At 38.7% G+C, this 14,221-nt stretch overlaps 1 protein-coding gene across 2 annotated transcripts in view; it reads right to left on the bottom strand.

Moving 5' to 3' along the window:
- LOC110037504 (glucuronokinase 1-like) overlaps positions 1-14,221 on the bottom strand; it is a 57,176-nt gene that overhangs the window by 39,521 nt on the left and 3,434 nt on the right. Inside the window, exon 2 of one of the 2 annotated variants that reach the window (XM_020742165.1) lies at positions 12,590-12,625. In XM_020742165.1, the coding sequence (XP_020597824.1) occupies positions 12,590-12,625 (36 nt within the window). Of the gene's footprint in view, positions 1-12,475; positions 12,626-14,221 lie in introns of both variants that reach the window. The other variant, XM_020742164.1, reaches the window with a different exon arrangement.

Raw genomic sequence — 14,221 nt, 5'->3', positions numbered from 1 at the left:
AAGAAGCCAAAATCGAGCTCAACGAAAACTCAAAAGCCAAAGTCAGAGCTCAACAAGATTAAAACCAGCCCAAGCATTGATATAATCGAGCCATACAACATTAAAGCTCTAGCCATTTTAAGCCCAAGGAATGACCTGCATGTCTAAACATTCTAAGCATGAAATTATTCCAACAAATATATGAACAGGGGAGATGCCTCATGAAGAGTTAAGCCAAACTCTCAAAACAAGATACAAGGTTTTCCACTTTAAATAAAATTTTTCATAGCCTGCATTTCAAGCTGGGGTTTCCCACAGGAAGCCCAAAACCGAGGCCCCCCAAACATGCATAAAACAGTAGAATGAACTTCCTAGCATGCATGAAAGGCCAAATAACCTCTCCAATATTTCATTCCAAACGAAAATAAGTGAAAAGCTCTATAATACTCATCCCATCATGCTTGCAAGAGGAGCAAAAATCATTTCAAAGGCATGTCTTAACTCCCTAAATGTTTCCAACGTAAACATGCCACGAGAACCATTAGTATGTCATAGCCTCCCTAGTTTAAGCAAATATTCAAATCTAAATCTTAAATCATGCTCACATTTCATCTTTCACATGCTCTTAAAGTGAATACCTCAAAAATGTATGAAAGTAAAGTGAACTAGCATGTCGTATCATCCAACAGGGCCAAGTTCAAAGACTCGGCAGAGAGGAAAACTGAAAAGAAACAGAGCACCGAAGAAGAGGGGGAAAGAATGGTACCTCCTTAACGCCAATATAAAGCACTGCAATACAAGAATTCGCCTCAAAGAAACGCTCTCACAGAAATTTTCTTCCCAAACTCCTCACAGCCAAAATTTGTACTCTCCTCTCTGAAAACTTTTCCAACAACCTCCAAAATTTCAAAAGAAACTGTGTATATAGGCAGAGAATAGAGAGAAGAGAAAGAAGACCACCCCCAACAGTTTACAGCACTTGAATCGGGCCAAAGAAGAAAAGGACACGCTCCCTGCTCACAGAAGGCGAAGCCACCGAAGTCTCTCGGACCGAGCAGCGAGACTAATGGCAGCGAGGGAATCATCGAGAAGAAGAGAAGATATTGTCGTTCAAGTGTACCAGGGAACAAGCTTCCCAGAGTCAAGCTACCAAGAAAAGAAAAACCACAGCTCAGAAAGACTGGCACGACTTCGGGAAGGAGGGCCACGAGCAGTAGCATGTCAGGCAAGGACAAACGAGGTCAACTCTCTCTCGCGCGGAAGAAGAGTTCGGTCGGCTCGAGAACGAGAAAGAGAAAGGGTCAGGCACGCAAACGGGAAAAGGAAGGGAGGCAGAGCTCGGACGCGGAGAAAGGGGAGTTAGGGCTAAAGAGGAAAGGGGTAAAAATAGTTTTAATATAAATTAATATATATATATATATATATACATTAAATTATACATAAGCGCTGGCGCAGTCCGTTTTGTCATCCGGGGTCGCTCGGACGACGTCATCGACAATCGGGTCAAAAACGCGTCGAAATTCAAATTTCACATAATTTTGACCCGCGATCGATCGTCTCAAAAGGTTTACTCGAGCCCTCGACAAATAGCAGTGCAAGCGATGCGAATTGTGGAGATCGGACGCGTCGACTCTCCGAATTGTGAAGTTTGTGCGCGCAGGAGTGCGAATTGTGCAGAAGGCCACCCTAAGGCTCAGAAAGGTCCTACAGAGAATCCCTTTTGGGTTTCCTCATGTCGGTTTCATCCTTCTAAGTGCTAGAAGTCGATACCACACACGCGAAGCTCCAAAAGGGGATGGAAGTAGGTCGAACTCCTAAAACAAGGCGGGGCGATTCAATGGTCACATTTCTAAGGCTCTAAGATAGTCGTCGGGAGACCCCTAAGGCTAGATCCTAAATCCTAAGAGAAAGACTAGACCTCACTAAAAATGAGGTCAACAATCATCATTGGTGATCTCGTGGTGGAGAAACAGAAGCCGAACAAAAATCTGATGGACTATATTCTGCAATGGTGAAATTTAAGCATGAGATGTCAACAACAGCTCCAGAAATAGCACACAGTTGAAATCCTGTTAAAATTTATTCATGAGCCAGTTGCATTCTTTCTCAAAGGATTTACAATCAAGACGTTCGAAAACTACTGAACAAAGCCCGAAATCTTCAAGAAGAAACAAATCAATTCGGATTTTTAGAGAAGATCGAGAAACCAAGGCCACTGAATACAACGAAGGAGTACGAAATAGTGGCAGTAGTTGGCAAAGGCAAGCGGCCGTTGCAAATACAGGCTGGACGACCTCGAATAACTCATCAGCGCCAGCGGGGGGACTACCAACAACACGATCAGCAACACAGCCAGCAACCAATCATCAAGAAACGACTAAGCAAGGTGTACTCCTTCAATAATGGGGTTGTGGGGAATATATTTTGCGATCTAATCAAGAATCCTGAATTCAAATTGCGCGAACACAGGATACCAAAAGAAGTTGATAAAAAGGATCACCCCACATATTGCTCATATCATAGATTACTCGGCCACACCATAGAGAATTTTCACGTCTTCAAAGACTGGCTTAAGAAGAGCTTCAAAAGCGGAAACATAACGATCTCGAAAAAAATATTTAAGAGAACCTGAAAGAGGTTCCATTAATATGATTTTGACCGATCCAATGGTTCCAATTGACCCCCATGCACTTGAGGATGGAGTACAACTTGGTTCAATTCGCCAATAGAGACTTTAAACTGGGTCCGAGCCACGAACAGTAAGGCTGACCTTGAATAAGGATAGGGACTTGCTTGATAGCGTATCTAGTCCGCAAACCAAGGACCACACTTCTGTGCAACGGGTCGATGTCACCAACGGGATATCCTGCCTTGGAGCGTCGGCATCAAAGGAAAAGTGGTGGAGACCTAGGGTTGTCGGATCGTTACTACGAGAGTAATCGGGGGGTCATTCTCCTAAAAAGGATTGTGAGTCTGACATTCCGACAGTCATTGCTACAGCTACAACAGAGGCTGACCTAGAAAGAGTTGTGCATTAGGATACTCCAATTGACCTCAAAACAGTTAAAGCAGAGTCAATTGAGGCTGCTCTAGAAAGAACAAAGGAATAATGTCGACGATGATGAACACAACCCAACAGATTACATGGTTGAGGAGTTTACGAAAATCAATGTTATTGAAGCTAGAGCCATATGAACTTTGCGCGATGCTTTATTTCCCATCGAGGAGAACGTCGTGGATAAGTTACAAATGGCCATGCAACATCAAGATTTGTGAATCAACCGAATGGAGAAGAAGATAGAGGAGTTGACGACTGCAATAGCCATGATTCAAGAACAATTACGATTACCTCAGATGAAAATTGAAAAACCAGATTTTGTGAAAGCGTTTGAAGAGAAGCCTGCGACAGTAATAATGGCTGATAAGGGGAAGCGACCACCAATGTCTTCAACAACATACTTAACAGTCGTCTCAGCACGCAGTCAGCAAATTGCCTCTTACAATAAAAAAACGCCTAAACAAAGAATATTCATACAAGAACGAAGCAGTGGAAGAAATATTCCAGGACTTGGTCAAAAAGTCCAAATTCAGACTGTCAGAGCCAAAAAAGTCAGATGGGATCGATAAGAAGAATCACCCCAGTATTGCCTATACCACAGACAAGTTGGACATACCAGAAAAGACTGTTTTAGCTTTAAAGAGTGGCTCGAAAAGAATTTCATAAATAGGAGCATAACGATCCCGAAAGAATATTTGAAAGAACCTGAAAAAGGTTCTACCAATATAATTTTGATTGATCCAATTGTTCCAGTTGGTAAGAAGGGACATCAGCAGAACAACGGGTAGTGGGTCCAACCCTCCCACAATAATTCGGAGTTCGTTTGAAATTCTGTAGACAATTTGATATTAAAAGAAGAAGAATTTTCTTTTTTGGAATAATTCACATTGTATGCTCAAAGTTCATCAAAAACACAATCCATAAAAGATCATTCAATGTAACGAATTTTTGGAGTTCTGACAAAATTATGACTTAGGGGACAAATGTAATTGATGCCCTAATGATCATGTCCTTCACTTTAGAACTCTGACTGGGTCCTAACTTTGAATGAGCTATAATATCTCAGATTGCATGTTAAGAAACATTAAAAAACCCACTTAAGCAAATTCTTTTGACATTATACTTAGAAATGAGTTACGTGACCCAGAAAATTTAACTGCAATTTCAGCACAGGAACGTCAACTATGACTTCAATTCGAGAACATCAAAGTGTTCCTTTGAGACAACATGAACAGTTTATATAAGAGTGGTGATGAAAAAGATACCAACAACAACGGAACCACAGAGTCGAAACCTCTCGAACCGTGATATCCTTTGAAATAGCACATCTTTATGTATACCTGAAAGAATACAATTCTCATAGTAAATTAAAGAATGAGTTAATTTTTACATGCTTCAGATCAATCCACAATATCTTAAGAAGCACCGTGCGTCGCAAGGTTTCAGAGACAATGTTTTGTTCTCAGAAGCACCGAGACCAGGCTATCTGAAACTAGGTTAAAAGAAAATAAAATAAAAGAAAATTTTCAAATAAATAAAAACTCACAAAATAAATCACGTCGAACAAAATCAAAATGAATCACATATATTCAAATTATTTTTGCAAATTCAAATATCCTTCTTAAATTCACATATTCCTCACAAATTCACATATTTGAATCCACATTTTTCTGCATTCACGTATTTTAATCCACATATTTTTCCGCATTCATATATTTGAATTCACATATTTTCCGCATTCAAATATTTTACACATTCACATATTTGAGTTCATATATTTCCGCATTCAATATAGATATATTTTCCTCATCACCCCTCCGGTTGGATGTGAGTCCTAGTGTTTTCCTCCTGAGCGTGACAGATATATTTTTCGCTACTCCTTGGTTTGGATGTGAGTCTCAACGCTTTCCTCCCCAATATAGCAGATATATTTTCCTCGTCACCTTTCAGATCAGATGTGAGCCATAGTGCTTTCTTGCAAATTCAAATATCCTTCTTAAATTCACATATTCCTCACAAATTCACATATTTGAATCCACATTTTTCTGCATTCACGTATTTTAATCCACATATTTTTCCGCATTCATATATTTGAATTCACATATTTTCCGCATTCAAATATTTTACACATTCACATATTTGAGTTCATATATTTCCGCATTCAATATAGATATATTTTCCTCATCACCCCTCCGGTTGGATGTGAGTCCTAGTGTTTTCCTCCTGAGCGTGACAGATATATTTTTCGCTACTCCTTGGTTTGGATGTGAGTCTCAACGCTTTCCTTCCCAATATAGCAGATATATTTTCCTCATCACCTTTCAGATCAGATGTGAGCCATAGTGCTTTTGAGTCCAAGCGCTTTCTTCCCCATTGTAGCAAATATTTTCTTCGTTACCTCTTGGGTTGGATGTGTGTCCCAGCGCTTTCCTTCCTAGCGTGACCGATATATTTTCCTACTATCCCTTGGGTTGGATGTGAGTATCAGCGCTTTCCACCGCAATGTAGCAGATATTTTCTTCATCACCTCTTGGGTTAGATGTGAGTCTTAGCCTTTTCCTCCCTAGCGTGACATATATATTTTCTCCTTACCCCAAGGGTTGGATGTGAGTCTCAGCGCTTTCCTCCCTAACATGACATATATTTTCTCGTTACCCCTTGGGTTGGATGTGAGTCTCTGCGTTTTCCTCTCCAATGCAGCAGATATTTTCTTCGTCACCACTTGGTTTAGCTCTGAGTCCCAGCGCTTTCCTCCCTAGCGTGACAGATATATTTTCCCTCTACCCTTTGGGTAGTATGTGAGTCTCAGCGCTTTCCTCCCCAATGTATCAGATATAATCTGTCACCTCTTGGGTTGGATGTGAGCCTCAGCGCTTTCCTCCCTAGTGTGACAGATATATTTTCCTGCTACCCCTAGGATTGGATATGAGTCTCAGCGCTTTCCTCCCCAATGTAGCAGATAGTTTATTCATCATCTCTTGGGTTGGATGTGAGTCTCAGTACTTTTCTTCCTATTGTGATAAATATTTTCCCAAAACCCACATATTATTCCCCCGGGATTATTAATAAACTCGTAAATACGTCCCCATAAATTATTCTCAAAATCAAAATATAAAAAGAAAAAATGATAATGAAACAAAACGAGTCAAGTTGACATTCAAACTTGAAAGTTCAAATTCATAGCAACAAACTTAAAGAATACATCAGCTAATCCCCAGCAGAAACTCAACTTCACTTCAATTCAAATTCAACTATTGATATTAATATTTTCGCATTCTTTTGATGGCTCTATTGATCACTCCGGTCAAAGCCAATAGGTGTGGCGTGCTTCTACTGCACACGACACCTATTAGGGGTTCTTATTTTAACCTCATTTTTAGTGAGGTCTCTCCTCCTTAAGAGCCTATGGTCTAAACTTACGACTTTATGGTGGACTCTCTTAGAGGACTAGTCAAGGACCCGCACAAACTAGAAATTCGAGTCACTTCTTAACTTCTTACAGTTTCATATAGATGGTTCTAAAAACTCAACATTTGGTTTAGTCGATTAAAACCAACATAACGAAACTCAAGTCGAGTATCCATAAAATATAAAGTCTTAGGAAACTCATTGTGACTTCCATGCACTATCACAATGCACGAATACCACAATTCACAATGTAGAAAGCTTCACGATTGAACAAACTCGAACAATTGCTGGAATAATTAACTAAGGAATGAAATTTTAAGGAAAATTGAATTTAATGTGTTTTCGACCAGGTCATCGCCAAGGTTGTCCGGATGACCCTGGATGACAAAATTGACTACTCCAACGCGTCTAAAGCGTCGACTTTAGCTAAGAAGGGCATACGCATCACTACAATTCCCGACACGCATAAATAGCACGAAATCTGGGGTATTTTTAATTATATATAAGGGATACAATATAAAACCGCTAGCCCTGCTTAGCCAAAACACGCGCACGCCACAGCTTAAGCCACGCAATTTGGTCGTCTGTCCTAGCGTTCCCTCCACGCCTCGTTGACGTGACTCCCTGATTCACTCTGCACAAAGTTTTTTCTCCCTCTGCGTCAGAAGCGTCCGTCCCCTTTGGCCCATGCAACCGTATGTCGATTCACTTCGTAGCTCCCCTTTGTGGCATGTTTGCGGTTACTCGAGCCTTCTGCACTCATTTCCCTTAATTAGCTAGGCTCTGCGTTCCCCCGTCTTCCATCGATGACACGACTACACTCTCTCTCCCTCTCCCTCTCCCTCTCCCTCTCAGTCTTCTTCTTCAGTTATAAAACCCCATGAGGGGGGAGCAAAATTTTGAGTCTGGAGAAGATTCTGCGGCAATTTCCGCTAAGTTAGGCTTGGAGCTTATGGGATCGGTGTTTGGGAGTTCTGTGGCGTTCCTTTTTTTCTTTCAAAAGGACTCCAGCAAGGTAACTGCTTTCATTTCTGCTCTTCTTTTTTCCTTGACAGAGGCTGAATAAGCCCAAGGGAATAAAAAAATATTGAGCAAGATTTTGCTTCAAAAAAATATATATGCTTGATTACCTTGCCTGGATCTTCCTTTTGGAATTATTATCAATTGCTATGAATGATTAGGCCTTTAGCAAGTTCGTTGAGCTTGAATTAATTACTCATTTTTTTTCTTAGCTGAGGGTGTTAGACTTGTCAATGGCATGTGAAGATCTCTTTCATTTGTTCTTAGTTCACCTGTACGTTTATGCCATCCACCTTCTTCAGTTTATGTGAAGTCCAAATGTTGTTTCAGCCCTATATACTTGATGTTTTCTTTGTCGGTTCGTTCTCTGCTATCTTTATCCGCATACTGCATTACCTAGGCCTGTTTGATGGCCCTTGGACTGCATGTGTGAAATGTTTTTGGACTCGTTTGGCTGTGAGATACTCCCTGGCTCCAGTTTTACGAAAAAGTTTTGGCATACTTATGAAATTGATCACTTTTTGTTTTGGGGCTTAGCTGTCCCCCCCCCCTATTTAAAACATATGCAAATGGTTACTTCTTGCTTTGGAGCTTTTGGAGTTTTATTGTGTTTCTTCTCTATTGCTAGCTCTATTCGAGAGTCTTGCGAGAGCTTCCCTGTGTTAGTTTGGACTGTTTTCCCTGCTAACTCTATTTGAGAGCCTTGCTGGAGCTTCCTTGTATTAGTTTGGATTGTTTTCCCCTGTTGGATCAATTCGAAGCCTTTATTGTGGCCTCCCTGTGTTGGTTGTGCTTTTGCTGCTTCTACCTAAAATCTGCAGTTTTGGCCTTGCTGCCCCTACCCGAGATCAACTATTTGGGTTCCCTGTGTTGGCGTAGGTTGTTGCCTTGCTGCCCTGACCCGAGATCAGCCATGTGTTGCATCGGCTTTGGTGGTGTTGTTGCTGCTCCTACCTGAAATCTGCAGTTTGGGTTTCCTGTATTGGCATGGGTTGTTGTCTTGCTGGCCCTACCCGAAATCAGTCAGTTGGGTTCTTTTATGTTGAGTTTAGTGGTCCTCTTAGTTGTCTTTACCCCTAATTTGTTGACCTTAGGGTGGGTTTAAATGCTTTAATTCTTGTGGTTTTTGGAAATTGAGTATCTTCTTCGAAAGTCGATTTGCTTGATGTTTGGAAGGAGTTTCAATGCCCAGTTCTTTGAGCTAAATTGACTGCAGTGCAAGGCCCTTTTGATATTTGTTGGGAGAGTTTAGTTGCAATGGGCCCCTTTCGAAGTGCGACTTTTGAGCGAGTTTGGATTGAATTGGGAGCAGCTTGGAATCTTTTGAAATGTGCCTTTCGGAGTGTTTTGTGCTAGCAATTGAAGCATTTCGATACACCTTTTTCGGATTGTTACACTGGAAGTTTGAAAAAGAGAGCTAGCTATTGATGAGTGTGCTCATTTTGCTATTCATTTGAGATGTTTTATTGAGTGAATATTTGAGGCTGACTCTCCTACCGCTTTGACCTCCTTCTTATACTAATTTTGAAGGTGGGTTAGTCTTCTTCTTTTTTTCTTATTTATCACTTTTCGGTTTTTTTTCTTTGCTTCTTGGTTTGGTTTTATGTGCTTATGTCTGAAACATGGGCGCGCATATATAGTTGCGGCTATGTATGAACCATCAAGCAAGGTCGTAAGTTGAACGATCTTTTTTGAGATTTATGGTCATGATGACAAAGGCATTCGGTGGTAGAACGGAATAATATCGCATCCTACGACATCGAGACCCGTCCCAGGGACCCGGTGAAAATGTAGGATGACAATATTATTCACTGACACTAAACTAGCGAGGACCCTTGCCTTCTTAGGCTGTTGGCGATCCTAGCCCGACAGTGTGATCGACTTGTAGACAATAAAATTTTTTAAAATACAACGATAAGAACAGATATGTTATTTACAAAATACTTTGACTACTAAAATAGATATAAATTTTGCTTATATGTGTGAAGCCTATATGCATGCCAAAATATAAAATTTAAGTAATACAATCTGATTGTCCACTGTCAAATACCTATACTAGGCTAAGAATTGCCCTCCTAAGATTGTATTGCTGGAAATTTCTAGTTGAATGTCGGGCTCTATACGTATGGATGACCAATGGTTGTCTTCGAAGTCCCTCATAAATAACTAGAATTTGAGTCTACCCCGACTCGAATGCTTACGATTTTCTTTCTTTTCTCGAATTTTTCGTACGTTTCAGACGGTTTTATTCAAGTCTTTGTAGATCACTCGTAATTTCCTTCGAGTTTTCTTCGTATTTCTAATGGTTTTCTCCGAGTTGTCATGGGTCATTTGTGGCTTCCCTCAATATTTTCAGGTGATGTTTTTTTTTTTTGCTATTCATTCCTATTTGCATAAATGCATGCTTGTCACCTGTTAAATTTTCCATTAAACTCGTTTGTTTTCATCTGCGACACCGACTCATTTACAAGAGTAGCAAACTCGTCAGGTATACAGGTTTGTTTTATATTTACAGCATTTTATTTTTTTTACTACACACTTTATTGTCCTTTCTTTACTTACAGTTCTCTTTTACCGCATTTTACTGCATATACATATAGTTCATGCTTGCAATGTTACTATTTATTGTTTATTGCGCTTCGTAGCATATTTCCTTTTATTTTTCATGTTACTTTTATAGACTTGCAAGGGCCTTTAGGATAAAGGACAGTAGGACACCAGGTTTAGAAGGCACCTTATGGCAAGCCACTGACCAAACAACTGTATATTTATACACACCAAAAAATTGAACATATGGCCGATATGTTAAGGAGCTTGGAGTATCCTTTCCAGGAAGCCTAACGAGAAAGCAAGCGGACGAAGGGCGACAATCGAGACCGCAACAGCAAAGTGAAGGACGATCCTCAGTTGGAATTTTCCTAGAATAAATAACAAACTCATAGGAGTTTGAGGTAGTCTGCTTGGTGCGACATAAATCCTCACTTTGGCTTTAGGCTTTTGCACCACACTATTGTGCATTATAAGTCCTAATTCTCTTTAAGATTCCGAGATCGTCATTCGGTACAACGTAAATCCTCCTATCTTTCTAGATTATTTGCACAATAGAGTATTGTGCGAGTATAAGTCCTAAATAATGAAATTGGCAGGATTAAACATCAAATAACATCTCTTCAAAATTAAAGCTTAATCAGTAGGATAGTTGGGAAGTCACCAGGGTTCCCCCTCGGATTTGTGACATCCCCTACCTTTCACTCCTTTGACTCTTAAAAATAATTGTTCCTATTTTAAGCTCTCCCCTTTTGATTTTCTTATGCCCAACCTTAGAAACCCAAACTTTAAAATCTTGAAGACTGAACCACTGAACCACTTAATCAAGTCTTATTAAGTGATTTCGATTGCTTAAGATATAATTAACTATAGAAGCTTGTCTTTATAGGGAACTAAGAACCCGGGTAAAATAAACTCTATCTAATCCTAATATTAGGTAGGGAAACTTGTCGGCTTATAAAAAAAAGACTTTGCAGACCAAACGGACGTCACAAACTATTTAGTTTATGTGGTTAAGCCTGCTAATAAATGGTGTGCTTAACCTTCAGGATAGTGTATTGTTTGTGGTATCGTGCTCAACCACCTAGACTATCAAATATGTGAGGTTCATTTGGTTTCACTTTTCTAAATTGAAATATTATTATTTTCCAAAATTATAGTCATAAATAAATTAAATTGAAGCATTATTTTTCAAAGTTAAAATATTATTTTATAAAGTTATAATCACATATATATCCATAATTAAATTATGATAAATCATAAATAAAGAATCCACCACATTCATTTGGTCGACAGCTACCTTCTTCTTCTTCCCTTGAGCACAGCTCATGAGGCCGCAACGTTGCTGTTTTGGGTAAAAAGACACGCAACATTCTCCTTTCTTCCTCTACTCTTTATATTGAAAGCCCGAGAGCTCCCTCCTGTTGCGTAAATTTATACGACAAACTCGTCTGTTGGCTTTTGTTCCCCTCGTTTCATCTCCCTTTCTATTCGGTTTCTATCTCATTGTTTCTTCTTCACTCTCTTCAGTTAAACTACTTGTCTCATCTTCCCTACCCACTCCGGTTCCTCTCAAGTAGGAAACTTTATTATTCCCGAATTGGGACTATTACAGATTTATAGCTCGAGCATCACTCGACCCTTGAATACAACTCTCGAAGAGAAAATCTGAGACTCCAAGTGATGACCCAACAAAAAGCACACCAAAACACAATTCTAAAACCCTAATACAACCGATATAAACATCCCTTGAAGAAATAACCTAATTGGAAAAAAGGGAAATAAGAAATAAGGAAAAGAAATGAAGAAAGAAATAAGCCCAGCTCACGAATCACCCTTGTTATGATTGCAGGTAAACTCACAATCCAAGGTTCCGCGGTTTCTGTGGTCTGCGAACCTAACACTTCGCGTCATTTGTTTTCTGTGTTCGAACAATAGTCCTTTTAACATATTACATTTCTACCAAACTTACTAAGCTAACAAAAAGGAAACGACCATTTCTCATAATTCCTTTTATAAGATAATGCTACAATAAGTTTCAATTAAGTAAAGAGAACAGTCAGAAGAAGTTTTATATTTCTTGCAAAAGTGACTTAGCGGCCAATAAAAAAAACAACTAATTTAAGTAGGAACGAACAGTTTGTTTTCTTTTAATTACTTTTCCTCTTGTTAGCAGATATTTCATTCAAATTATATTGCTGATCATCTTAACAAACATATGGCAATGGATGACATAAATCATGGCAGCATAAGGGGCATTTATCATGTTTTATACATAAGTAATAGTTCATGAATGAACATATCAAGAGCAAAGAATTCGGAGGTATGAAAATTAATATAAAATCACAAGTAAAAGCATAACAGAATTACCAGATAAGCCTAACATTAAAAATAATAAAAACCTGCATTGTGATCTTGCCAATTATTTAACTAGGTTCAAAATGTGTCTTAGTTCAAAATGACCTGGCGAGGAATATTTGTATCATAGAACAAAGTAAAATTTCCCTCCTTTAACTCAATATTTTTCTCAGAGCAGTATCTAAAGAAAACATTGCAAATTGCCATCAATAAGCGCACCCCTCCATAATATCCTTCATTTTGCAACCTGCATACCTGCAAGGAAAACATAGCACATCAATTATCATTAAAAAAAGAAATTAACGTCAAAAAAGTAAAGAAGAATCGCATAGATAGCACTCAATTCTCATGTATTTACAAATCTAACACCTAAGCCTCAATTTTTACATACATGTCTCATCCCCTATGAATGAAAAACTATGCATGAAAAGGTGCATTTGATTTTTAAAAGTTAAAATGGTGGTATTTTTTATGTTTTATGAAAGATTTGGGTGGCATAAATATAAAAAAGTAAGGTTTAGATGTTAGATATGTAAATAAATATAAATTGTGTGGTATGTAACCCCAGCAGCAAATGCAGCACCTAACAGAAACTAGATGGAGAAAATTAATTCACACAGCCAAACCAGAACAAGCAATGTTCCCTCCAAAAAACAGGAGGAAATCTGTATACGTAATAATATACTAGTTATGAATACAACAGCAAAGCCTTAATCCCACTACGTGGGGTCGGCTACATGAATCTTTTTTCTCCATTGCATCCTATTTAGTGTCATATTTTCATGTAGTTCTAATAAATTAAGATCATTTTTTATACAATAATCTCAAGTCTTCCTAGATCTACCTTTGTCTTTCTTAACATAAGTCGAATCTAAAACATCTACTCTCCTAATCGGATAATCAGATGGACTACGCTTAATGTGACCAAACCATCTAAGAATACTTTCTCTAATTCTGTCCGTCACAGGAGCTACACCAACCCTATCACAGATATCACAGATATATTCATTTTCTCCGCATTTTGTCTCTAAGTGTAAAGCCACTCATCCACCTAATCATTCTCATCTCGAACACTTAACTTTTAGTATTATGCTTCTCTTTTGAAGGCCAACATTCAGCGCCATAGAGCATTGTAGGTCTCAAAACCGTCTTATAAAATTTTTCTTTCAGTCTAAGTGATATTTTTCTATCACACAAAAGGCCCGAAGCATTCCTCCACTTCAACCAACCAACTTGAATTCTACTATTAACATCCCCATCTATATCACCATCGCTTTGAACAACATACCCGATATATCTAAATCGTTCACACTTTTTAATAGTTTGATCGCCCAAAGTTACACTTTTAACACTAGAGCTACAACTACTAAAATTACATTCAATATATTGAGTTTTAGTTATAGTTAAATGAAGGCCTTTAGACTCCAACGTAGACATCCATAATTCAAGTTTTTCCTAAGTTTTCTCTCCTCTCATCCACAAGAAGGATATTCTTGTAAATGTCCAGTGAGACCATCCATAAATAAAGCAAAAAGATATGGGTTTAAAGCCAATCTCTGATGTAATCCAACAGAAACAGAAAAATATTTGGTCAAACCTCCTTCAGTTTGAACACATATAACAGCTCTTCATATCAACACATTTCTTCTCAAGAACTCTCCAAATAATTTCTCTTAGAACCTTACCATACTTCTACCTTTCTTCTCAATAACTCTCCAAAGGATATCTCTTGGAATCTTATCGTAAGCTTTTTCTAAATCAATAAAAATCAAATGTAGATTTCCATATTAAATTTGAACCTCTCCATCAAACCTCTCAAAAAATGTATAGCTTCCATAGTAGACCTGCCCA

The sequence above is a fragment of the Phalaenopsis equestris genome, unplaced genomic scaffold (genome assembly GCF_001263595.1).
Source record: "Phalaenopsis equestris unplaced genomic scaffold, ASM126359v1 Scaffold220411, whole genome shotgun sequence".
In the NCBI taxonomy this organism is placed as follows: domain Eukaryota; kingdom Viridiplantae; phylum Streptophyta; class Magnoliopsida; order Asparagales; family Orchidaceae; genus Phalaenopsis; species Phalaenopsis equestris.
Note: the sequence above shows the minus strand (reverse complement) of the source record. Positions and strands in the feature narration are given on the sequence as shown.